At 46.1% G+C, this 27,125-nt stretch overlaps 1 protein-coding gene across 4 annotated transcripts in view; it reads left to right on the forward strand.

The window, feature by feature from the left end:
* Positions 1–26,292, forward strand: part of LOC100453764 (cytochrome P450 27C1) — a 35,552-nt gene extending 9,260 nt beyond the window's left edge. The window contains exons 2-9 of one of the 4 annotated variants that reach the window (XM_024243585.3): positions 4,951–5,141; positions 7,525–7,724; positions 9,712–9,921; positions 11,486–11,649; positions 15,621–15,787; positions 17,247–17,325; positions 17,818–18,021; positions 23,899–26,292. In XM_024243585.3, coding sequence (XP_024099353.3) covers positions 4,951–5,141; positions 7,525–7,724; positions 9,712–9,921; positions 11,486–11,649; positions 15,621–15,787; positions 17,247–17,325; positions 17,818–18,021; positions 23,899–24,015 — 1,332 coding nt within the window. In that variant the 3' untranslated portion in view covers positions 24,016–26,292. Of the gene's footprint in view, positions 1–4,950; positions 5,142–7,524; positions 7,725–9,711; positions 9,922–11,485; positions 11,650–15,620; positions 15,788–17,246; positions 17,326–17,817; positions 20,267–23,898 lie in introns of those variants that run through there. The other 3 variants (XM_054549145.2, XM_063712694.1, XM_024243586.3) reach the window with 3 other exon arrangements.
* Positions 26,293–27,125: the final 833 nt, after the last annotated feature.

Below are 27,125 nucleotides of genomic sequence, written 5' to 3' on the forward strand. Positions count from 1 at the left end.
TGTTAATTTTCTGTCTCGCTGATCTGTCTAATATTGACAGTGGGGTGTTAAAGTCTCCCATTATTATTGTGTGGGAGTCTAAGTCTCTTTGTAGGTCTCTAAGAACTTGTTTTATGAATCTGGGTGCTTCTGTATTGGGTGCATATATATTCAGAATAGTTAGCTCTTCTTGTTGAATTGTTCCTTTTACTATTATGTAATGCCCTTCTTTGTCTTTTTTGATCTTTGTTGGTTTAAAGTCTGTTTTGTCTGAGACTAGGATTGCAACCCCTGCTTTTTTTTTTTGTTTTTGCTTTCCACTTGCTTTGCAAATTTTCCTCCATCCCTTTATTTTGAGCCTCTGTGTGTCTTTGCCTTTAAGATAGGCCTCCTGAATATAGCACGCTGATGGGTCTTGACTCCTTATCCAATTTGCCAGTCTGTGTCTTTTAATTGGGGGATTTGCCCGTTTACATTTAGGGTTAGTATTGTTATGTGTGAATTTGATCCTGTCATCATGATGCTATTTGCTTATTTTGCACACTAGTTGATGCAGTTTCTTCGTAGTGTCATTGGTCTTTATATTTTGGTGTGTTTTTGCAGTGGCTGGTACTGGTTTTTCCTTTACTTATTTGGTGCTTCTTTTAGGAGCTCTTGCATGGCAGACCCAGTGGTAAGAAAACCCCTCAGTATTTGCTTTTCTGGAAAGGATTTTATTTCTCCTTTGCTTATGAAGCTTAGTTTGGCTGGATATGAAAGTCTGGGTTGAAAATTCTTTAACTATGTTGAATATTGGCCCCCAATCTCTTCTGGCGTATAGAGTTTCTGCTGAGAGATCCACTGTTAGTCTGATGGGCTTCCCCTTGTAGGTGACCTGGCCTTTCTCTGTGGCTGCTCTTAACAGTTTTTCCTTCATTTCAACCTTGAAGAATCTGATGACTATGTGTCTTGGGGTTGATCTTAATGTGGAGTATTTTAATGGTGTTCTCTGTATTTTCTGAATTTGCATGTTGGCCTGTCTTGCTAGGTTGAGGAAATTCTCCTGGATAATATCATGAAGGGTGTTTTCCAGCTTGTTTCCATTCTCCCCGTCTCCTTCTGATGCTCCAGTCAATTGTAGGTTTGCTGTTTTTATGAAGTCCCATATTTCTTGGAGGCTTTGTTTATTCCTTTTCATTCTTTTTTCTCTATTCTTGTCTGCGTGTCTTATTTCAGTAAGGTGGTCTTCAAATTCTGATATCCTTTCTTCCACTTGGTCGATTTGGCTGTTGATACCTGTGTATGCTTCACGAAGTTCTCATGCTGTGTTTTTCAGCTCCATCTGGTCATTTGTGTTCCTCTCTAAACTGATTATTCTAGTTAGCAATTCCTCTAACCTTTTATCAAGGTTTTTAGCTTCTTTGCATTGTGTTAGAACATGCTCCTTTAGGTCATCGTAGTTTTTTATTACCCATCTTCTGAAGCTTACTTCTGTCAATTCGTCCATCTGATCCTCCATTCAGTTCTGTGCTCTTGATGGAGAGACACTGTGATTATTTGGAGGAGAAGAGGCACTCAGGCCTTTTGGTTTTCAGCATTTTTTTTGTTGATTATTTCTCATCTCTGTGAGTTTGTCTAGTTTCAGTCTTGAGGCTGCTGATCCTTGGATGGGGTTTTTGTGGGGGCCTTTTTGTTGTTGTTGTTATTGATGCTGTTGTTGTCACTTTCTGTTTGTTTTTCTTTCAATAGTCAATCCCTCTTCTGTAGGGCTGCTGCAGTTTGCTGGGGGTTCACTTCAGGCCCTATTCATCTGATTCGCTCCTGTGCATGGAGATGTCACTCAAGGAAGCTGGAGTGCAGCAACGATGGGTGCCTGCTCCTTCTTCTGGGACCTCTGACCTCAAGGGGCATCAACCTGATGCCAGTAGGATTGCTTCTGTATAGGGTGTCTGACAACCCCTATTGGAGGGTCTCACCCAGTTGGGTGGCATGGGGAGCAAGACCCTTTTAATGAAGCACTTTCTCCCTTGGTGGGGAAGGTGTGTTTTGCTGGGGGGAAACCTACTAGTCTGGGCTGCCTGGATTCCTCAGAATTACCAGGAGAAGAGGCTAAGTCTGCTGGTGCACAGAGACTGTGGCCACCCCTTCCCCCAAGGGCTCAGGCCCAGGGAGATCAGGATTCTGTCCCTGAGCCTCTGGCTGGAATTGTTGGAGATCCTGCCGGGAATCCCCAGCCACTGAGGAAGGATGGATCAGGGTTAGACCTGAAGGGGCACTCCAGCTGCCAACTGTCACAGCTGGTGTGTTGAGCTGTGGGGATAACTCTTGGGACCAAGCCATCCAGCCTCCCTGGCTCCAGCAGGGGAAAAGTGCAGCCTGGAGCTATGGAAATGGGTGCCACCCTTCCCCCACCCAGGAAGCTTAGCCTGTTGGCAGTTGTGAGTCCCAGTGCTGGCTGCTGCCCCTCCCCCAAGGAGCTCAAATTGCTTAGACAGCAGGCAGTTGCAGCTGGTGCTGGTTGCCCCTCCCCTCAGGAGTTCAGTAGGCTTAAGCAGATTCCAGCTGAGAGGCTGTAGGAATCTGTGCATACCAGGGTTGGGACGCTTGGCTCTGGTGGCATGGGTTCGAGAGTGGGATCTTCTGATCTGTAGGTTGCACAGTTCTGTGGAAAAAGCACAGTTTCCCCAGCTGGGTAGCCCGCTCACTCACCACCTCCCTTGGCTGGGGGGAGGGGGTTCCTTTCCCCGTGTGGCTCTCAGGTGGGCCACTGCACTACACTGTTCTTCCTTCTCTCCGTGGGTTATGCCAGCCTTCTAGTCAATTTTGATGAGAGAACCTGGATACCCTGGCTGCCAGCGAAGGATTCACATGCTTATTATGTTTTTTTTGATGGGAGCCTCTGAGCGCCACTGCTTCTAGTTGGCCATCTTGGCCCCTCTCCCATACTAAGTCTTGAAACAGGACAATGGGGGTCCACCAGCTTTGTTCTTTTTTCAAGATTGTTTAGGCTATTCTGGGTCTCTTTCATTTTCATATGAATTTTAGGATCAGCTTATCAGTTTCTACAAAGAAGCCCACTGGAATTATGACAGGGATTGTGCTGAATCTATTTATACACTTTGAGGTGTATTTCTATCTCAACAATATTAAGTCTTCCAATCCATGAACATGGGATATCTTCTCATTTATTTCATGTCTTGCCATTTATTTCAGGGGTCTTTAAACAATGTTTTGTAGATTTCTTTAAACAATGTTTTGTAGATTTCTTTAGACAATGTTTTATAGTTTTCAGAGTATAGGTTTCACACTTCTCCTGTTAAATTTATTTCTAAGAATATATATATATATATATACGTATATATATATATATATACATATATATATATATATATACATATATATATATATATATATTTTGTGACAGAGTCTTGCTCTGTCAGCCAGGCCCGAGTGTGGTGGTACAATCTTCACTCACTGCAACCTCCACCTCCCGAGCTCATGTGATCCTCCCACCTCAGCCTCCTGAGTAGCTGGGACTACAGGCTCACACTGCCATGCCTTGCTAATTTTTGTATATATATGTATTTTTTGAGATAGAGTTTCGCTCTTGTTGCCCAGGGTGGAGTGCAATGGTGCAGTCTTGTGGCTCACTGCAACCTCCGCCTCCTGGGTTCAAGCGATTCTACTGCCTCAGCCTCCGAGTAGCTGGGATTACAGGCGAACACCACCATGCCTGGATAATTTTTGTATTTTTAGTAGAAATGGGTTTCACCATGTTGGCTAGGCTGGTCTCAAACTCTTGACCTCAGGTGATCCCCTCGCCTTGGCCTCCCAATGTGCAGAGAGTACAGGCATGAGCCTTTGCACCCAGCCATGTATTTTTTTTAGAGACAGAATTTTGCCATGTTGCCCAACCTTACCTCGAACTCCTGTGCTCCAGCGATCCACCCACCTAAGCCTCCCAAAAGTGCTGGGATTACAGACAGGCATGAGCCACTGCAGCTGGTCAAGTATTGTATTCTTTTCGATGCTATTGTAAATTGAATTGTTTTTTAAATTTCATTTTGGATTGTTCACTGCTAGTGTATAGAAATACAATTGATTTTTGTATATTGATTTTGTGTCCTATTGAACTTGTTTATTAGTTCTAATAGTTTTTTAGTAGATTCCGCAGGATTTTCTGTATGTGAGATCATATCATTTGCCAATAGAGATAGCCTGACTTCTTTGTTTCCAATCCAGATGCCTTTTCCTTCATTTTCCTGCTGGGAGTCAGTTTTAAAGGCTCGTTACAGACTGTCCACAGAGGGCTTGCTCTGCAGAGTTGGCTTGGTACTCCTTGGGTAGAGCTGTTGGGCCCATGGAAAAGGGCTGGCAGACAGGGCCCTGTTTGCTCTGGACATTTGTCTCTTATAATGACATTTCTCTCTTGTTGCTTCACACAGCTAAGGTAGTTTTAAAAACATATCCTTAAAGAATAAGAAAACTTCCATGATCATGCCTGTAATCCCAGCACTTTGGGAGGCTGAGGCAGGAGGATCACTTGAGGCCAAGAGTTCGAGACCAGCCTGGCAACATTGAGAGACCCCTGTCTCTACAAAAAATAAAAAATTAGCTGGGAGTGGAGGTGTGCACCTGCAGTCCTAGCTACTTGGGAGGCTGAGGTGGGAGGATTGCCTGGGCCTAGGAGTTGGAGGCTGCAGTGAGCTATGTTTATGCCACTGCACTCCAGCCTGGGCAACAGAGCAAGACCCTGTCTCTAAAAACAAACAAACAAACAAACAAACAAACGGAAACGACAAAAAAGAGATGGTTGTGTGAAAACATGTTTATCTCAGCAACATGTAAATTACTGCTCTGATTCAGTGCTGTATTAGATAGCACTTCCCGCTGCCCCAATTTTCTGCTCCTCTAGCGCACAGGGATGTTTATGTTAAAGGTATATCATATCTATGTATTTTTTCCTTTTTTGATTTCTCCATGGTATTGCAGCAGAAGCACACACGGGAATATGGAAAAATCTTCAAGTCTCACTTTGGTCCTCAGTTTGTAGTATCTATTGCAGACCGCGATATGGTGGCTCAGGTGCTCCGGGCGGAGGGCGCTGCGCCCCAGAGAGCCAACATGGAGTCCTGGCGGGAGTACCGAGACTTGCGGGGGAGAGCCACCGGGCTCATCTCGGCGTGAGTATGTGGGCCCGGGCTGAGCCACGGGCTGGAGGGGGAGCTCAGGAGGAGGCCCCCTCCTCCAAAGCTGGGTTCCTAAAAGCCAGCTCTTAAAAAAAAAGCACAGAACCCCCCACCATGGAATGATGTCAGACAGTCTCCTTGTCTCCCAGACCCAAGAGCCCTGCAGGGCTTTTTGGCTCCTCCTCTGGTCAGGAGCCAGGAGGGGCGACGCTGGCTCGGTGGTGGGCAGAGCGCTTCGGAAGCAGTGCTTTGTGGCTTTGGGAGTCCATTCAGTGATAACTGAGGCAGACAAAACTCACAGCGCCCTTGTCTGTGTACAGGGGAAGGAGGTGGTCACTGTTTCAGGAAAATCCCTTTGAGGAGGGGCCAAGAACCTCCAGCCTTGGTCGCCACGTGGTGATTTTCCTGTCTCATAGCAGACTGTGATTATTCATTTTGAACCAGCGTCACCAACACCTCTGTGCCTTCCAAGAGATCATGGCCCGCGGCCAGGCAGGGAGGCCCAGGGCGCCTGCAGATGCCCCGGTCCAAATCCCCATGGGGTGGAACTTCTGTTTGCAGCTCTTTTGATATCTATGTCCTTATACATAAACTGGGGAGAAATACAGCCACCAATTTCTCAAGTAAGATAAATAAGAATCGTGACCAGATGTCACCAGCGTCCCTCAATTTCCGTCCTGGGGGAAATAATTAAACAGCTCCTCCTGGATGTTCAGGCCTAGAGGGGCCGGAAGGCTGAGGCAGAATCTCTCTGCTGTCTGCCCCGTTAGCTGCAGACTCAGGAGCCTGTGTGGGTGCCTGGACCCCTCTTCGGCTGAGATGGAGTGAGGCGGTGCTGGTGACTTCAACACACTGGACAGCAAAGGGAAGGGCAGTGCCTAGGCCCAGGCGCCGGGCTGGCTTAGCTTGGGTCCCCCAAAGTCCATCTGGAGGCAAGGCTTTGAGTGCAAGTGGTCTCCTTGGGAACGGGAAGTGGAGCAGGGAAGGGAGGGAAGCCATGCGGAGGTGTAGAGGTGTGGAGGTGTGGAGGTGTGGAGGTGTGGGTGACGCTTGTGGGCCCTTGAGGCTCAGCCTGCCACGACCCTCTGAGAAACTGCAGAACACTCCTCAGACCTCCAAGGGGTTCCCTCAGCGTCCTGCCTTCACTGGGAGCGGTGTGCTGGGCCTGCTACTGGGCGCCCTCCAAGTGCAGCCAGGAGCCCCAAGGCCCCACGCCCTGGTAACAAGCTGCAGTCTCTTTCTTTCTTTCTTTCTTTCTTTCTTTCTTTCTTTCTTTCTTTCTTTCTTTCTTTCTTTCTTTCTTTCTTTCTTTCTTTCTTTCTTTCTTTCTTTCTTTTTCTTTCTTTCTTTCTTTCTTTCTTTCTTTCTTTCTTTCTTTCTTTCTTTCTTTCTTTCTTTCTTTCTTTCTTTCTTTCCTTCTTTCTTTTCTTTCTTTCTTTCTTTCTTTCTTTTTCTTTCTTTCTTTCTTTCCTTCCTTCCTTCTTTCTTTCTTTCTTTTTCCTTCCTTTCCTCCCTCCCTCCCTCCTTTCTTTCTTTCTCTCTTTTCTTTCTTTCTCACTCTCTCTCTTTCCTTCCTTCCTTCCTCCCTCCCTCCCTCCTTCCTTCCTTCATTCCTTCCTTCATCCTTCCTTTCTCTCTCTCTCTCTCTTTCTCTCTCTCTCTCTTTCTTTTTTTTTTTTTGAGACAGAGTTTCACTCTGTTGCCTAGGCTGGAGTGCAATGGCGTGATCTTGGCTCACTGTGACCTCTGCCTCCCGGGTTCAAGTGATTCTCCTGCCTCAGCTTCCCAAGTAGCTGGAATTACAGGTGCCCGCCACCACACCCAGCTAAATTTTTGTATTTTTGGTAGAGATGGGGTTTCACCATGTTGGCCAGGCTGGTCTTGAATTCCTGACTTCAGGTGATCCACCCACCTCGGCCTCCTAAAGTGCTGGGATTACAGGCATGAGCCACCATGTCTGGCCCTCTTTTTCTTTTTTTAATATCAGTACTTACTTCATTTATATATACATATGTATGCCTACATATATATACATTTTTTCTCTTTTGCTAATTAGCAATCTCATTTCTTTATTACAATATTATTTCAAGATTTTTTAAAGGAAGTCTTATTACTTTTACTAAAGATGATTACTTACCACTGGTAGTTTTTTCCTTAAAGTTTGCTTCAAAGGCAAGAATGTAAGAAGCTCTAGCAGGCTCCAGGGCTGCAGTTATTAACTCCTCTCTCCCTAGCAAAAAGTCTTTCCTGTCTTAATTCCACTTTGATGGGCAGATCTTGATTCTTTATGGCTGAAAATTTTTCTAGAGGTTCCTTGAATTCTTTCCTGGAATGTCAGTGTAAGTAAGATGATTTGAAACTCACTTGATTCTTCTAGGGAGGGTGAGCAGTGGCTCAAGATGAGAAGCGTATTGAGACAAAGAATTCTGAAACCGAAAGATGTGGCCATTTATTCTGGAGAAGTCAATCAAGTTATTGCTGACTTAATTAAAAGAATCTACCTCCTCAGGAGCCAGGCAGAAGATGGAGAAACTGTGACCAACGTCAATGATCTTTTCTTCAAATATTCAATGGAAGGTGAGGTGGAATCAGCATGTGGGAAGGAGGGAAGAATGGATACTTGCCCCAAACCCGCAGATGTCATCTTGGATCATTCCCTGGGTCCCAGGCAGTGTGCTAAGTCTGGAACATACATGCATGTCACCTCCACGGTGCTAGCATGAACCTGGTGTGAACCACTGTTGACCAATGAGGAAACTGAGACTTTTTTTTTTTTTTCTGAGATGGAGTCTTGCTCTGTTGCCCAGGCTGGAGTGCTACAACATGGTCTTGGCTCACTGCAACCTCTGCCTCCCGGATTCAAGTGATTCTCCTGCCTCAGCCTCCCGAGTAGCTGGGATTACAGGCACCTGCCACCACGCCCGGCTAATTTTTTGTATTTTTAGTAGAGACAGTGTTTCACCATGTTGGCCAGGCTGTTCTCGAACTCCTGACCTCGTGATTCGCCCGCCTTGGCCTCCCAAAGTGCTGGGATTATAGGCATGAGCCACTGCACCTGGCTGAAACTGGACTTAAAAAAGAACTTGCCCAATGCCGCACCCCCATCCCTCTTTTTAGAGGCAGAAAGTTAGTTTCAAATTCAGGTCTTTTAAACTCAAGAAGCCATGTTCCTAATTACTACACATTTTGTTTGAGCATAATTTTTAAAAAGGAGTGAGTTGAGAGGGCATCTACTTCAGACTCGTTCTAGCTTTTAGTCATATTGAATGGGTGGTACATTCCTGTTCAAATAGCAATACCAAAAAGGCTTCAGTGAAGGTCTCCCTCTTTCCTGAATGCAGCAAAGGTCACTAGTGTCTCATGTATATGTCAAGAGATGTTTTATGCACATACAGAAAAACGCATGTGAATATTCTTTTTATTTTTACACAATAAACGGTAGTACACCAAACATACTGTTCTGCACCGTGCTTTCTCTTTAATTAAGAATGCATCTTGGGGCTGGGTGCGGTGGCTCATGCCTGTAATCCCAGCACTTTGGGAGGCTGAGGCGGGTGGATCACCTGAGGTCAGGAGTTCGAGATCAGCCTGGCCAACATGGTGAAACCCCGTCTCTACTAAAAATACAACAATTAACTGGGCCATGGTGGCGGGCACCTGTAGTCCCAGCGACTTGGGAGGCTGAGGCAGGAGAATCGCTTGAACCTGAGAGGCGGAGGTTGCAGTGAGCCGAGACCACACAATTGTACTCCAGCATGGGTGACAAGAGTGAAACTCCATCTCAAAAAAAGCATCTTGGTCTAACATGGCGATGTCTGTGTAAAAGAAAAAAAAATAGAATGCATATCAGCTTTCTCGTCTTTTTTTTTTAAAAAAGCTTACCTTACTTCAAGTTTCACTCAAGTTAGCTTTGTGGAGTTCTGATATTAATTTTCTCTAAAATTAGTAATAAAATCATCCCAGAAGTGACTGGTAAATACAGTTCACAGCTCTGCCTGACATGGATTCATCCAGGCCACTTCGGCTGCGCCTTTACCTCTCCAGGCCTGGGCTCTGCGTTTTGGCCGGGAGGAGTCACTTTTCAACTCCTCAAGTTGGGCAAGTGGCTGGAAGGCGATCCCCAGTGGCCAGGTGGGGCAGGAAGAGGCCCTGTGGGGTTTGCCGACTCCTTCCTGAGAGGAGAGTGTTGGGGGAGAGCAGCGACACACTCGGTGATTGTCCCCTCCCCAGGGCTCATCATTTCAGACCTGTGCTCCGGATCTGTCCCAGGGTCCTCCTCTGCAGCCTTAGCCAAGCTACTTAAACTCTCGGAGTCTTTGAATTTCCTCCAGAGAGTGGGCTTCTTCATCTGTGCCTCCCAGGGCTGTGAGGCTCCTTAGGTGAAGCAGCAACAGCACCACCTGTCAGTCCTAAATGCCAGCACCCTGCAGTTCCTCAGAGTGACGACGCCTCATTCTTGAAAGGCACCTGGACCACGTTTGAAAGTTGCATTTATGGCCCAACATTGCCTGTTGGTGTGGTAAATAATCTAGAAGAGGGTTTTCAAATTCTCTTTCCTGTCTAGGAGTGGCCACCATCCTTTATGAGAGTCGTTTGGGCTGCCTGGAAAACAGCATCCCACAGCTGACTGTGGAATACATCGAGGCCCTGGAGCTCATGTTTAGCATGTTCAAGACCTCCATGTATGCAGGCGCCATCCCCAGATGGCTTCGCCCCTTCATCCCAAAGCCCTGGCGGGAATTCTGCAGGTCCTGGGATGGACTCTTCAAATTCAGTAAGAGAAGAATTGAGAGCACCTTTTGCAGAAGCAGGTTGACCTGCCGTGTTGTGTGTCTAACTCTCATCCTGACAATGGGTGACCATAGTAGAGGATGCCTAGATGTAGTCATGTGTTGGTTTTTGGACCCATAACTTTTGGATTTTTTTTTTTTTTTTTTTTGAGACAGAGTCTGGCTCTGTCGCCCATGCTGGAGTGCAGTGGTGTGATCTCGGCTCACTGCAACCTCTGCCTCCTAGGTTCAAGTGACTCTCCTGCCTCAGCCTCCTGCCACCATGCCTGGCTAATTATTTTTTATTTTTAGTAGAGATGGGGTTTCACCATGTTGGCCAGGCTGGTCTTGAATTCCTGACCTCAGGTGATCACCCACCTTGACCTCCTAAAGTGCTGGGATTACAAGTGTGAGCCACTGCACCTGGCCATGGATTTGTTTTTCAAAGAAGCAAAAAGCATGTGGGTTGTGACTATAGGTAACATGATCAGTTTTTTCATTTTAAAATAATTTTTATTTTCACTAGCATGCTAGCATGGACAGGTACAAGTAAATGTCCATGCAAGATGATGTCTTTACTTCAAATAAATTGGTCAGTGCTTAAAATGTAGAGTTTCAGGTCCATGCACATTCATTTGAATGTTACAATTTTTGTTCAAATCCAAGGTGAGATTACAAAGAGATTTGTTTTCTTATGTGACTAAAAATTTTACTATAAAAGCATTTCTGAATAAAGAAATTATTTTCAAAATGCTTAGAACAATGTTCTAGAGCAATGCTAACACTGAATAAAGTGTTTCATGGTGTCTTTTCAAGATCAATATTTAGGCTGGGCACAGTGGCTCACGCCTGTAATCCCAGCACTTTGGGAGGCCGAGGCGGGAGGTTCACCTGAGGTCAGTGGTTCAAGACCAGCCTGGCCAACATGGTGAAACCACGTCTCTACTAAAAATACAAAAATTAGCTGGTCATGGTGGCACGTGCCTGTAATTCCAGCTACTTGGGAGGCTGAGGCAGGAGAATCACTTGAACCCAGGAAGCAGAGGTTGCAGTGAGCCAAGATCCTGCCACTGCACTCCAGCCTGGGCCACAGAGCGAGACTCTGTCTTAAGGAAAAAACAACAACAACAACAACATTTATTTGAATATGTAAGTCCTGAAGTCTGTGCTATATGGTAACATCCCAGATAATGATGTGTGGCCTTTTCCCCTCCACTCATTTTCTCTTCTGAAAGTGTGGTACAAAAAAGAAAAGAGTTTGCATTTTGTTACTCATATTATATAAATAATTTATTTGGCTATTGGATTAGTAAAGCAAACATCTGCAAATATCTTACAGCTTATTTTTAAAAAGGAAGATATGTTTAGCTTGTCTTTTAACTTTTCATTCATTTACATAAGCAAGTGTATGAGTGAAACTCCCAGGTTGACATTAGATAAATTGGGTTTCCTTACCCTCTGTCACCTGCCACTGGTTTAGTTAAGCTACTGGGAGGACAGAGGGCATTGAGACTGAAAAGATGATTCTCAACCCAAACTCCTTTCAAAAGAAATACTGTTTCCAAACAGGCCAAATTCATGTTGACAACAAGTTGAGGGACATACAGTACCAAATGGACCGAGGCCGGAGGGTGAGCGGGGGACTTCTCACATACCTCTTCCTTAGCCAGGCACTGACGCTGCAGGAGATCTACGCCAATGTGACTGAGATGCTGCTGGCCGGCGTCGACACGGTGAGTCTGGGGGCCCTGGTTCTCAGCAAGCAACACACGATAACCCCTTCCTCTTCACCTCATGGATGTTGTCTACTTTTTTGGAGGGGGAGGATGGAGTTTTACTCTATCGCCCAGGCTGGAGTGCAATGGCATGGTCTCGGCTCACTGCAACCTCTGCTTCTCAGGTTCAAGTGATTCTCCTGCCTCAGCCTCCAGAGTAGCTGGGATTACAGCAACGGGGGTTTCACCATGTTGGCCAGGGGGATCACCTGAGGTTGGGAGTTCGAGACCAGCCTGGCCAACATGGTGAAACCCCTGTTGCTACTAAAAGTACAAAAAATTAGCTGGGCGTGGTGGCGGGTGCCTGTAATCCGCCTTGGCCTCCCAAAGTGCTGGGATTACAGGCATGAGCCACTGCGACTGGCCGTTGTCTACTTTTAAGGCAGAATTGTTTAGCACACTGTTCATGTTTGTGCTAGGCCTGCTGCACTGCTGAGGGGCTCCAGGAGGAGAAAACTCCGCGTATGCAGTCACGCCTCACTTAATGATGCAGATTTGTTCTGAGAAATGCGTTGTTGGGCAGTCCTGTCATTGCGTGAACATCTTAGAGTGTATTTACACAAACCTAGATGGTAGCCTACCACACACCTAGGCTGCACGGTAGAGCCTATTTCTCCTAGGCTACACAACTGTACAGAATGTTACTGTACCGAATACTGTGGACAGCTGGAACACAGTGGTAAGTATGTGTGTATCTAAACATACTTAAACATTGGCAAGCTACAGTACAAATGTGGCTTTATAATCTTATGGGATCACCATTGTATATTGGGTCCATCATTGACCAAAACATCACTATACGATGCATGATTGTATATTAAATGTAAGGTGCATAATGATTTCTGTGAAAAGCATAACCAAAATTCCATTATCACATACACAAAATTATAATAAATGTTTAAAGTTTACAGATCATTCCTGATTTGTAAACATTTTGTCACTGTTTCATAAATGAAGACGGTACAGACATTAAAAACCTTATTAGTTATCATTTAAAATATTCCAGGCCATGGAATTTATTTTATAAAGCCAAGAATTCATTTCATTCACCCCTCAATTTGTTCTATAAAGCCAACGTAACTTCAAAACCAAAACCTGCTAAAGAGAGTGTAAAGAAAGTAAACTAAAGCAGTTTGGTTGATGAGTGCGTGTGTGTGTGTGTGTGTGTGTGTGTGTGTATATCAACAAATTCCCTGTGAATGGAGCCCAGTAGCATGGCAGATCAATGATACACTGGGACCAGGGAGGGTTCATATCAGAATGAGACAGAGCACTGCCCATTAACCTGGGGGGAACCCACAGGCTATCTGATGGGAAAGGAAGAGGCAGACCAGCATGTATACTGTGTCCTGTGAGTAAGATGCAGCGGCACCGCCCCCTCCCGGCCGTGTGCATGTGCACATCTGTCCCTGACTGTGAACACAGAGCAGAGCGTGGAGGGAACACACTAGATATTTAACATGAGTTTCTTGGCTGGCTGGGGGTGGCATAGTCCGGGGGGATAAGGAGCCAAGTTCCTTTCAAAAACACATGTGTAATATGATACAATTAATAGGATACGTGTGAAAATGATCTCCATGTAGGTATAGGTGAAAGCAGTTTTAAAATTTGCTAAAAGGAAGTGGCAAAACAGGGAGGAGCTAGGCTGATGCTTTCAGTGGGTGGAAGATAATGAAATTTCTGGCTGGAAACTGGGGAAGCTGCGGGCTGGGGTGCTGCTGGTGGTCGGGTGGAAAGTGAGAATTAAGATTGCGTGACGCTTCGCTGTTTCCAAAGCATTGCACGCAGAGCCTGCCTGTCTCACAGCTTCCTCTAAGGTAGGAGTCATTGACTTCATTAACAGGTGGGGAAACTAAACAACCAAGCCCATCATCATCTCAAAGCTTTTCCTCTGCACGGGTGCTTCCCGACCTTGAATAAGGCACACCCCACACAGACCTCCACCTTAAAGGGATGAAAAAGCCTCAAGGCTTTATTTTTATTATAATATCACTTAAGCATGTGAAAGCAAAAAACAAAACAAAACAAAAAAAAAAACCCACACAGCATAAACTCCTTATTCTTTTGGATTTTGTGCAACAATAAAACAAAAAGTATATGAACTAAATGCAAACTAAATGATACAATCAATGAAAATTCTAATTAACTACGTGAATGTGATGGTGTGGATTTGCTCAAATTAAGGCACCCCTTGAAAGGTGAAGAAATGAATGAATGGCTTGGTCGCTGAGCTTGTGCCTCCTGCCCCCTGGTGGTAACTAAGAACATCACAATGAGGTGTCATTCAGAAGGAAGCTGTTCCTTTTAGCATCCTACGGTAGAAGCCAGGGAACAAATTCTTACACCTTCATACTGATTTTTAAAAATTAGTATGATTTTATTGCAACGTAACTTATGCATAGTCAACTCCATTTAAACTGCATAATGCGATACAGATTGTTGACAGATGGGACCATTTATGAAACCACTGCCACATTTTTCTAAACATTGATGAGAATGGAATCATATGGTATGCTGTCTTTTCCATCTGGCTTCCTGCACTCAGAAGAATGACTCAGATTCATCCATGTGGTGGCATAGAACAGTAATTGATTCTTTTTTATTACTGAGTGGTATTCCATTATATGGATATACCACATTTTTTCCATAAAAATGTGATCTAAATATAAATTTTCTATTCTCTTGATAGGAAGCATCTAAGTAACCTTTTATAATTTATAAGACCTTGCACATTATATTATATATACAAGAGGCCTGCCCTCTAAAACACGTGATATCTTCTACAAGAAAATGATATCAATATTGCCTGCTTAAATTAGTTTTTTTTTTTTTTTGGTGAAAGAGAAAGGCCTTTATACTGTGGCATTTCCTTGTTTACTAGAGAGTGAAATGTAGTCTCATAGATGATACTATTGATTTTAGTGAAAATCTTGGGACCTATGAGAATAAAACAATTATTTTCAATAAGTAGAAAGGTTTGAGAAGAGGTATAAAAAATGACATGGCTGGCCAGGCGCTGTGGCTCACGCCTATAGTCCCAGCACTTTGGGAGACTGGGGCGGGCAGATCACAAGGTCAGGAGTTCCAGACCATCCTGGCTAACACGGTGAAACCCTATCTTTCCTAAAAATACAAAAAATTAGCTGGGCGTGGTGGCAGGCGCCTGTAGTCCCAGCTACTTGGGAGGCTGAGGCAGGAGAATGGCATGAACCTGGGAGGCGGAGCTTGCAGTGAGCTGAGATCGCGCCACGGAACTCCAGCCTGGGTGACAGAACGAGACTCCGTCTCAAAAAAAAAAAAAAAAAAAAAAAAAAAAAAGACACTGCTTGCATAGACGAGTTATTGACTTGCTCTGTGTGGACCTTCCTTGATGAAGGCAGGACATGATGGCTAACTAGTGATCTCCTGTGCACTCCAATCTCTAGATTAGGGCAGCCAGAGTGGGCCGGGCCCAGCATCCTGGGGATGCCGAGGGGCAGCCTGAGGCCCTTTCTGGCACACACCAAGCAAGCCCTGTAAAGAAGGTCACACGAAGTCCCAGCAGATCCTCCAGGCTCCGCAGCATCCCTGACATACTGCTTTTCAGTGATTAAAACAAGCAGATCCCCCAGGCTCCGCAGCATCCCTGACATACTGCTTTTCAGTGATTAAAACAAGCTCCAGTATCTTTTTCCTGTGGCTCTTCATGACAGGAGCACGTGAATCGTAGAGTCCATGTCACTTGCCAAATATGTTCAGTTATTTATTTATTTGCCATGAATTAAGGAAACAGTCTTTTGTTTCAGTAAGACATTAGGTGCTATATGGAATTGGATGAGTTTGACTTTGTGCTGTGTGTATTCCCAGGGGACTCCCTACCTGCCACCGCGTCTGTTTCAGTCCCTGGTGTTACTCACTGCCTGCCTGTGTCTGCCGCTTTCTCTCCTTAGACGTCCTTCACCTTGTCCTGGACGGTGTACCTCCTGGCAAGGCACCCAGAAGTGCAGCAGACGGTGTACCGGGAGATCGTCAAGAATTTAGGGGAAAGGCGTGTTCCAACTGCAGCTGATGTCCCCAAGGTCCCGCTTGTCAGAGCTCTCCTTAAGGAAACCCTGAGGTAAAAGGCTCGCCAGAATCTGTCAACAAACTGTGTCCCTTAGGTCCCTGGTTCTCTATCATAACAAGTCCTCCAACTGCCCTTCATGGCTGACCTGTTTAGGATGAGGATGTTCGTGATTGTTATTTTTTCTCTGCTCTTGTCAGAATAGCAGAAAGACCATTCTGTCTTATGGGTCGACATAATCCTTGTTCTCTGTAAAGATCTTTGGGCCAGGCGCAGTGGCTCACACCTGTAATCCCAGCACTTTGGGAGGCCAAGGCAGATTACCTGAAGTCAGGGGTTCAAGAGCAGCCTGGCCAACATGGTGAAACTGAGTCTCTACTAAAAATACAAAAATTAGCAGGGTGTGGTGGTGGGCACCTGTAGTCCCAGCTACTTGGGAGGCTGGGGCAAGAGAATCACTTGAAGCTAGGTGATGGAGCCAAGATTGCACCAGTGCACTCCAGCCTGGGCAACAGAGCGAGACTCTGTCTCAAAAAAAAAAAAAGATCTTCGGAGCAGTCATTGAATATTGTCCCTGCTTTAGCCAATTGGCTTATTGGGGGTTTCCCAACATGTTCCTGGGTCAATGGCCTTTGACTTTGTTCCTCTGAAGATAACACGAAACAAGATCGATTTGTCAGGAAAATAGTTTGGGCTGTTTGGCTGATTTCCAGACCTGGGTACAAACCTCATGGTTCTTGAGTGAATGTCCTCATCTGGGTTGAGACGCCACCCAGTGAAGCTCAATTACTCCCAGACAGGGCTTTCCTGACAAACAGAAACGCCGGAGGGATGTGGGTTGTCCTGGGTTGAGGGGATGGTTTGGGTAGGAGGTGGGATTAGGGACGGATGACATCCGTTCCCCCAAACATGGCATCCTCTGCGAGGAAATGCTGTGACAAAAAGCAAAGCTTGTTTTCTGCAGTATGTGCTAAAGAATTCTTTCAAAGCTGACTTGATAATGACCCTCAACCTATATAGCATGCTGTTGAACCTCAAAATTAAAAAAAAAAAAGCAGCTGGCTGTGGGGTTTATTGGTATTTGTCAGTTAAAGTTTTATTCAGGGTTTTCTGAGATAATCTGATGGCTGAAGTATCTTTTCTCCAAATGCATTTCATGGGACCTTAAGTCCTATGAACCATTCCTTGATAAAGTGGTCCCGTGGTCACATAAAATATTAGAAACTTGGAATTTTCCCTCCTGGGAACACAATGGCATGTGAAAGGCTTGGCTTTGTGTTTTGCAAACGTTTTGCTTTGGGAATCTTTCCCACATTCCTCAGAATACTCGCTGGTAAAGCAAGCCAGCAAAGAAGCCACAAAAGTCCTTGCAAAATGTTTCAGTTGAATATGTACCATGTGTTACTTTTTAAGAATTTTTAATGGAAATGGGAATATATCCAGGGTTCTGAACGTTCAATAAAATATTGTGAAAGTCACCACGCCATTCCTGTCCCCGCTGGCTCTTTTCCAGGCTGTTTCCAGTGCTGCCAGGGAACGGCCGGGTCACCCAGGAAGACCTGGTTATTGGCGGGTATCTGATTCCGAAAGGCGTGAGTTTGGGGCCATGGGGGTGGCCAGGCTTTGCGGGTCGGGGTTGAATTGGAATCTGCTTCTACCTTCAGGAAGTCTTTGTCCCTAAGCAGAGATCAATAGGTTTCCTTTTCTTTTGCATGTATTTTAAGATGAAGATGGGGTGTTGGGAGAAAGGAAGGGAATGGTGTGATCTCGCTGCTCTGGAAACTTACTGCTCACCAGCAAGGCAGCCCATGCTCCTTGGCCTGCTCCCCAGGCTGTGTGGAAGTGGCCAGTCACCGCTGGGAGTCTCTGAAGGGCTCGACGGTCTTCTCAGTGGCTGCAGTGACATTTGGGGTGCAGTGTGGAGTGGGAAGGGAGGGAGCTGCTGCCATCCTGGGTGTGAGTGGACCCAGGCAGCCCCCAGGCGGGAGCACCCTAGGAGACTGTTCCGCTAGGGCTCTGGGCCCTGCCCTGCTCTTGAGTGATTCTGCTTCTTATCCCTTTTCTGTCATCCCTGATTTCCTCAGACCCAGTTGGCCCTTTGCCACTATGCCACATCGTACCAGGATGAGAACTTCCCTCGGGCCAAGGAGTTCCGGCCTGAGCGCTGGCTGCGGAAAGGAGACTTAGATAGAGTTGACAATTTTGGATCCATCCCCTTTGGTCATGGGGTTCGCAGCTGCATAGGGCGGAGAATTGCAGAATTGGAGATTCATCTCGTTGTGATCCAGGTAGGACGTGGAGGCCAACGTTGGCCTTTGGGTTCAGCCTCTTTCTACTGGGCTCAACGGGATAAAGACTTCCAGGTTAAAAGGAAAACACGATTTTGGAAACTTAAGAGCAAGAGCCGTCAGGCATTATGGCTCACACCTGTGGTCCCAGCTACTCAGGAGGCTGAGGCGGGAGGCTCATTTGAACCCAGGAGTTCAAGGCTGCAGTGAGCCGCGATCACACCACAGCACTCCAGCCTGGGCGACAGAGTGAGACCCTATCCAAAAACAAGAAGTCTGTGTGAAATCCCTTGAAAATGCCTCCCCATCTCCCGTGTCCACCCCATCCCCCAACCGTGGTAGCCATCTTCAACCCCATGGCCTTCTGCCTCGCTTCACTCCTCCTTGGAATTGTATGGGTGGACGACAGACCACAGCCTGAAGATTTGGATGGGGTGTGTGTCACTGGGGGTGCCAGGGGCCCAGAGCCCAGCTCTCCTGCCATCACACGGGTTTGATGGGTTAGGGGTGGGGTGTCTACTGCTGCTGCTGATGCCAATGGTGCGGTACGTGGGCTACACTCTGAGAAACCCTGGAGGTCTGAGTGAGGCCCTGTGGGGTTTGGGGACTCCGCCTCCACCTCTAGTGGCCGTGTCTGCAGTTAGGAGCTGGAATCTCAGCCACCCTCAGCAGCAGGCCCCCCGGGAAAGGCACAGTGGCCCTCTTGCTGGTCTCCTTTGTTTAACTGAGCCAACCATTTACACGGAGCAGTGGTTCTCAAGCTTCTTAGGTTGTGAAACATCAGGAAGCCCTGGGTGTTGTTAGAGAACACCTTACATGTGAAGATACATAATTCTGGATTTGCACCATATCTGGGTTCAGGCTATAGCAGGAACTAAATAATACCTGAAGAAATTTTATAAAAGAAAAGCCAGTGGTGGAGAAAATTCCACCCATTAGCCTCTCCTGCCAGCTGGAGAAGACTGTTTCAGCGACGGGAAACCTTGGCCCGAGGTTTGGGAGCTCCATCGTTGCCTGAGCATTTGGAGAACGTGGGGAGTGCCTGATGACCTCATCTCCCCATTTTACTGACGAGGAAACCAAGGCTCAGAAAGCAACAGCCACTTGCCAAGTCCCACAGTGGCAGGTGCAGGGCAGGATCCAGGTGTCTTGACTTTTCCCCTACAAGTCATGCAGATGCCTCCTCCAGGCTCACTGGGAGCTCGGAGCCGGGCAGAAGGGAGAGTAAGGGACCAGGGAAGCCTGGTTGGCTGGGAAGAGGGGGAGAGGGATTCTGGATGGTCAGGCTTAGGGTGGGCGCTGGAGCCAGAGAAGGTAAGGGTCTACTGCCCAGGGAGGAGGTACAGAACGAGGTGTGGGGAGAACCCCCACTGGCTCAGGCCTGGCTCTGGAGGCACAGGTGGCCCACGAGGCTCTGCTGGGGTGGGGCTGGTGGGACCAAGTGGCCATCCCACCTTCGTGTGGATGTGGCCACTGCCCCTGTCCCTGGGAGCATGTGAGCGGCAGCTCGGTGTGTAGGGGGAGCTCAGGGCAAGCTGGCTTCACCCCCAGTTCTGCCACTTGCTGGCTCCGGAACCTTGGTAGGTTTCTCAGCCACCTGAGCTGAGCCTGTTGCATCATTTACAAAAGGGGCAAAAATCCCTGCCTGATAGGTGTGTGAGGAGTAAAAACAGTCCACGCACAGAGTCTGTGCCCAAGAAGTGGAAGCTGTTCTCATCTTCTGAGCCCTGCACTAAGTCTGCTGTGGGGAGTGTTTTCAGGAAGGTCTCAGCTCCCTAAAATGCTGCTGTGCCTCCTGCAGCCACTGCACCTTCCTGAAGGGCATCAGTGAGTTGGGAGGGAGGCTTGTTGCCCCCAAGCTCTGGCTGCCTGAAGAACCGGGGTAGACACCTGAGCAAGAGGCCAGCGGTGAAATGGTATTTGGAGCTCGTGATGGGGTCTTGTTTGCTGCTGTTAACATATGGATATACCTGCTAAAGTTTTTGCTTAAAAAGTCCTCATTTCTACCTGGGCAAGTGTAGAAAGGAAGCATCATGCGCCAGGCCAGAGTGCAGTGGTGCAATTGGCTCACTGCAACCTCCACCTCCTGGGGTCATGCAATTCTCCTGCCTCAGCCTCTGGAGTAGCTGAGATTACAGGTGCCCATCACCACGCCCAGCTAATTTTTGTATTTTTAGTAGAGATGGGGATTCACCATGTTGGCCAGGCTGGTCTCGAACTATTGACCTCAAACGATCCACCTGCCTTGGCCTCCCAAAGTGCTGGGATTACAGGTGTGAGCCACTGTGCCTGGCCCATGATTTTTTTTTTTTTTTTTTTCGGAGTCGCACCCTGTCGCCCAGGCTGGAGTGCAGTGGTGCAATCTCGGGTCGCTGCAACTCTATCTCCTGGGTTCAAGCGATTCTCCTGCCTCAGTCTCTGGAGTAGCTGGGATTACAGGGGCCTGCCACCATGCCCGGCTAATTTTTTATATCTTTAGTAGAGATGGGGTTTCACCATGTTGGCCAGGGTGGTCTCGAACTCCTGACCTCAAGTGGTCCATCGCCTCAGCCTCCCAAAGTGCTGGGATTACAGGTGTGAGCCAGCATGCCTGGCCCATGATTTTTAATTGTTAAGAAAAAATCTGGGCACAGTGGCTCGCGCCTGTAATCCCAGCACTTTGGGAGGCCAAGGCAGGAAGATCATGAGGTCAGGAGTTCGAGACCAGCCTGACCAACATGGGGAAATCCCATCTCTACTAAAAATACAAAAATTAGCCAGGCCTGGTGGCAGGTGCCTATAATCACAGCTACTTGGGAGGCTGAGGCAGGAGAATTGCTTGAACCCAGGAGGCGGAGGTTGCAATGAGCCGAGATTGCGCCACTGCACTCCAGCCTGGGCTACAGAGTAAGACTCTGTCTCAGAAAAAAAAAAAAAGAAAAAAGAAAATAAAAGAAAAGGCACAAATACTACCAGGAATGAGCAGGGAGGCACAACTGTATAGACAGATGATTTTTTTTTTTTAATCAAGAAAATACCTCAAACAGTTTTTTTTGCCAATGAATTTGAAGACTTAGATAAAGCATACTGTTTACTAGAAAAAATATAAGTGATCTAAATTGACTCAAATGAAACGGAACAGACCTAAGATATCGAATCAGTGAGAGCAGATCAAAGAAATGAGTCAGTGGTAAAAAGATTTACCCCTAAAATATCCTGAACCTAGACAGGGTTATTGGCAAGTTTTATCAAACCTTCAGGGAACAGGTAATCATCATCTTATATAAATAGAGAATAGAAAAAGGAAGTCTCATTTTGTGAGACTTGCATAACCTTGATATTCAAACCGGGAAAGGATGATATGGAAAATAAAAACTACAAGCCAGCCTGATTGATTAATAATTGAAGATGGAAAATATGCAAAATAAACAGTTGGCAGGCTGAATGTATAAAACGGAAAGGCATCTTCACATATCAGATGTATTCAGGAACGCAAGGATGGTCTGCCTAGAGAAAATCTGTCGGTAGAATTCACCAAGATAAAAAGGAGAAAAATTACATGAGCATCCCAAAAGATAATTGATAAAGTTCAACCCCAATTAATGAAGAAAGTCTCTTGGCACAGGAGCAACAGTGGGGCCTTTCTTTTTTCTTTTTTTTTTTTAAATTTTACTTTAAGTTCTGGGATACATGTGCAGAACGTGCAGGTTTGCTACATAGGTACACATGTGCCATGGTGGTTTGCTGCACCCATCAACCCGTCATCTAGGGTTTAAGCCCCACATGCATTAGGTATTTGTCCTAATGCTTTCCCTCCTCTTCCCCCCCACCCCCCTGACAGGGCCCTGTGTGTGATGTTCTCCTCCCTGTGTCCATGTGTTGTCATTGTTCAACTCCTAACAGTGGGGCCTTTCTTAACCAAATAAATGGCCTCTGCCCCAACAGTACAGGAACACGCCCGAAGCCTACTGGGAAGAAAAGGGACAGCTTTCATGGAGTGATATTAATGTGTTCCCTTAAAATCAGGAAAAAGATATTTGATTGAACAGGAACATGTTTGGAATATCCACCCCAGCTCCCTGGGAGCTGGAAACTGGATGTGGCGGGGGGCGGGGGGCAGTGTTTTTTGTCTTTTGTCTTCTGCATAGTTTTAACTTTTTCAACAAACAAACCACTCAGAAAAGAAAAAATACCGTGTGGCACGATGGCCTTGAAGTTAGGAGACCCACATGTCCACATGTGAGTCTTCCCTCTACCGCATGGGAATGAGCAGGCGTTTCTGAGAGGTCAGCACGAGGGGTCAGAGGTTAGGTGTTTAGGCTGAGCCACCCAGATGCCAGCACATGATGTAGCTGCCTGAAGACATGCTGTTCAGCTCATTTCTTTCATAGTGACAAAGGCATGAGTTCCGCCTGCGTCCCCATTGCAAGCCTTGACCCTTGAGCCTTGGTGCCCTTCTGACTCTTAATTATCTTACAAGAGATATCTTAAAGAGATAATCGCTTTAGGGTGATGGATACTTTGGTGTTCTTTCAAACTCACCGTGTAGGTACATTCCAGTTTTACCCTGGGAAGCAAGGCTGGTTCTGCTTTTGAACTATAGAAACGAGAAATGGAATCAAAGGTACGAACCAAGATCAACAATCTCATCATTCATTCCTTTTTCATTACTATTCACTATTACCAGCACAAGTGATTGTAAATTAGGCTCTGAGGAGAGCTCTACCTCTGCTTTCAATAGTGTTAGAGGCCGAGAGTGGTGGCTCATACCTGTAATCCCAGCACTTGGGGAGGCACAGTGGGGAGGATCATTTGAGGTTAGGAGTTCAGGAGCAGCCTGGGCAACAAAGCGAGTCTCTGTTTCTACAAAAAAATTAAAAAATTAGCCAGATGTGATGCATGCCTGTAGTCCCAGCTACTGAGGAGGCTGAGGTTGGAGGATCACTTGAGCCCAGGAGGTTGAGGCTGCAGAGAGCTGTGATCACGCCATGGTGCTCCAGCCTGCAGCCCCAGCCCATCCTGGGTGCAGCTTCTTTGCCTGGGAGACAAAGCTGGAGAGAGAGGAAGGGCAGGGCGGGGACAACCTGGGTCCTAAGTAGGAGACTATGGTATCGCCAGCTCATCTGCCCCCTGCCCTTTCCAAATGGGCTGAAAGCAAGGTCCCCCCTTCCCCCAGGAGCCTGTCTGTGGACAGAAGTCTTTAGAGCAGGTTACCTGTATTCCTAAGCTCAGGGCTGACTTTGAACATCAAGCCCTAGCCGGCCGGTGGGGGAGATAATTGCTTTAGGTGTTCTTTCAAACTCATCGTGTAGGTACATTCCAGTTTTACCCTGGGAGGCAGGGCTGGTTCTGCTTTTGAACTGTAGAAATGAGAAATGGAATGAAAGGTACGAACCAAGGATATTTAAATTCAGGATATTAGCAGGATGAAGTCTTTTGGAGGATTCAGCTCTCTCCGCCTCTGTTTCTGGCCGGGTCTGAAGTGGCTGCAGATTCGGAACCAGCAGGAAACCCAGAATTTCACTTTGTTCTGCATTTTCCCCTGCTCCTTTGACGCCTTCTTCCTCTAGACCTGCAATGGAAGCAACAGAGTTAGAATTTGAAATGGCAAGTGAAACTTAAGTCATCTGAGCATCTGCCTGCATCTCTGTCCCACCGGCTGCACAGCTGCTTAGTGGACATGCCTAGGCTCTGGTACAGGATCTAAAGTTCTGTTTCTAAACAGCGGGCTTCCCACTGACCCGGAGGTTCTGTAGCCTCCAAAAGCTGGATGTGGGTGCTCATTGCCTGGGCTCTCTGCAGCCCAGTGCTGCCACAGGAAGAGTAAAAGCATTCAGGGAGCACTGAGAATTTTCTGCTGTTCCAATTCTGACCCCTTCTCTCTCTTTCTCTTCTTAGTTGCTTCAACATTTTGAGATCAAAACATCTTCTCAGACCAAAGCTGTTCATGCAAAAACCCACGGGCTCCTGACGCCTGGGGGGCCCATCCACGTGCGATTTGTTAACAGAAAGTAAGCCTGGATTTTAAACCTGGGCTGATGTAGCAGACCAGCTCGCTGACACACAGTGTGTATTTGTGTGTCGCTGATCACCGTGGAGAAGGAAAGCAATGTCGCTAGAGGCTGTCTTGTTATAGACTGGCCTCCCAGGTCCTGGGACACTTGTAAATCTTTAAGCAAAGTAATGTAAAAAGGTTGCTATTTTACAGGTGCATACCAGAAGTTGCCCTTTCTTTGGGGGAAACAGCTGTTTAAAAACCAGTGGCACTGAATTTTTATGCTTCATACATTGTGCTAGACTCAATATTTAATGACTGGCAGTATCCTATGCATTTACTTGTACAGGGAAATGGTGGTTTACTTACAAATTCAGTTCTTCAGTATATGTTCTCTAATACTGGCATCTGGGCTCAAATTGCCATCAACAGTAAGTTGAAGGCAATTTCAACTTACTGTTTCTAATTTGAAGAGGGAACATTAAGAATGCCTCTGTAACACTGTAATTATGGGAAAGAAGCACCAGAGGCAATATTTTATCCTGAGCACCAGATTTAGATCCTGTTAAAGGGCTCAAACTTAAAAGGGCTGGCTGGGTGCGGTGGCTCACGCCTGTAATTCCAGCATTTTGGGAGGCCAAGGTGGGAGGACTGCTTGAGCCAGAAGTTTGAGACCAGCCTGAGCAACATGGTGAAGCCCTGTCTCTATCAAAAATACAAAAATTAGCCAGGCGTGGTGGTGCACACCTATGGTCCTAGTTACTCAGGAGACTGAGGCAGGAGGATCGTTTGAGCTCAGGAGGTTGGGTCTGCAGTGAGCTATCTATGATGGCACCACTGCACTTCAGCCTGGGCGACAGAGTGAGACCCTCTCTCAAAAATAAAATAAAATAATAAAATAAAATAAAATAAAATGGCTGTATTCTTACCTTTCTCTCCACAACAAGTGCTTAATTTTCTAGTCATAACGCCTAATGAAGTTGACTATTAGTTTTTATTTGGAAGAAATAAAAAAGAAAGCTCCTGGTGAAATCAAGAATAATCAGATTTTCTAACCAAATCTAAATACGGAGTAGAGCAGACATATAAGAACTGGAAATATGACTACGTAAAATTTTGTTGCCTAAGTTGTGAGAAGTAATAAAACAGGCAGCCTGGAAAACAATGTAACTTTAGAACATTTTTATTTCAAGGAAAAATAAATACAGAAATAGAGATGCTACAGATACAACAATATTTTTATCTTGATGGTGTTGTTTTAAATATCCACACAAGAACCCTCACCCAGCTGTGTGCCTGTGCCAGGCTCTCCGGGAAGCCGTGGCTCCAGGAGTGCTGGGTCCTGCAGAGTTCTGTTGCCTTTCCTGCTGCTCACTGGTTGCTAAGAGGAAACACCATGATTTCCTGATGCTCTTGCCTTGTCATCATGCCTGAAACAGCTTATTCCCAATTCTGTAACTCCTTTTACATAATCCTTCTCCAAAAATTACTTTCCTACTAATATAACCATACAGTTTTTTTTTTCCATTTAGTAAGTCACTCTGCAAAATAACCCTTAAGTAAATAGACATAATATCCATTTCACATACCATTTTTGTTAAAGTATATAATAAAGTTGAAATCTCTGTGTGGTAGCAGAATAACTCTAGTATGAATGCTGTAAATGTACAGGTAAATGTGAAATTAGGTCATATTAACTGGCCAAGTGTTGATTACTTTGAGGTAGCAGTATACATATGTTACGTTTTATAAACTAGATGAAATTGCATTCTGTTTGAGACTGAAATTTAAAAATATTGAGAATAACTAAGCGACTTGAAGTGACCTCTTATTCCCTGGGTATATATACAGTGTGACCCTCTCGTGAAGTATAGCTCTGCCTGGCGATCAGCACAGGGTGAATAGCAAAGTGCGGGCTGGGGGTAGCAACTGTGCCCACTGCTCAGTCTCACTGAACAGGAAGGGAAGCAGCCAGACACGGGGGCTTCCTGGTGTGATGTAGCAGGAAGTGCAGGGCACCACCCAGGAAGCATCTGCACCAAAGAAATGGAGATTCAGCTGGACAAGTTTCTAGGTTCACTACTGGTTTATAGGAAATATGTGGTATACAGGGAGATGTCAAAACTCCATTGGGGCTGGGCATGGTGTGTCACACCTGTAATTTCAGCACCCTGGGGAGGTTGAGGCAGGAGGATTGCTTGAAGTCAGGAGTTTGAGACAAGCTTGGGCAACATAGTGAGATCCTGTCTACTAAAAAAAAAAAAAAAAAAGAAGAAACTTAGCTGAGTGTGGTGGTGCATGCCTGTAGTCCTAGCTATTTGGGAGGCTGAGGCTGGAGGATTGCTTAAGTCTGGGAGGTTGAGGCTGCAGTGAGCTGTGATCCGCCATTACACTCCAGCCTGGGTGACAGAGCAAGACTTCATAACAAACAAACAAACAAACTCCATGGGGATGCAGTCAGCAAAATCCAGAATAGAGTGAGGTCTATAGGACTAATATCTCGGGTTTCCAACAAAACAGATACGTGACAGGCAAAAAACAAGAGGAGGGGCCAGGCGAGGTGGCTCTTGCCTGTAATCCCAGCACTTTGGGAGGCCAAGGCAGGTGGATAACCTGAGGTCAGGGGTTCGAGACCAGCCTGGCCAACATGGTGAAACCCCATCTCTACTAAAAATACAGAAATTATCCAGGCATGGTGGCGGGCTCCTGTAATTCCAGCTACTTGGGAGGCTGAGGCAGGAGACTTGCTTGAACCTGGGAGGCAGAGGTTGCAGTGAGCTGAGATCACGCCACTGCACTCCACCTGGGCAACAAGAACGAAACTCCATATCTAAAAAAAACAAAAAACCAAAAGCAAAAAAAACCAAGGGGAGAGGAGAACTGTTACAGATGAAGCAATATAGGAGACATATTAACCAAGTACAATGCTGGACTTCGTTTGAATCAGATTCAAATAAACCACTTGTAAAAAGACATTTAAGAGATAATTTTTAAAAATAAAATAAAAGCCAAAAATATTAATTTTTCCAGTCCATGAAAAAAAGAGAACAACTCGGGGAAATTTGAACGCTGACTGTGTGTATTTGATGATATTTGGGAATTACTGTTAATTTTTTTGGTGTGATGATGG

Source organism: Pongo abelii, chromosome 11 (assembly GCF_028885655.2).
Source record: "Pongo abelii isolate AG06213 chromosome 11, NHGRI_mPonAbe1-v2.0_pri, whole genome shotgun sequence".
In the NCBI taxonomy this organism is placed as follows: domain Eukaryota; kingdom Metazoa; phylum Chordata; class Mammalia; order Primates; family Hominidae; genus Pongo; species Pongo abelii.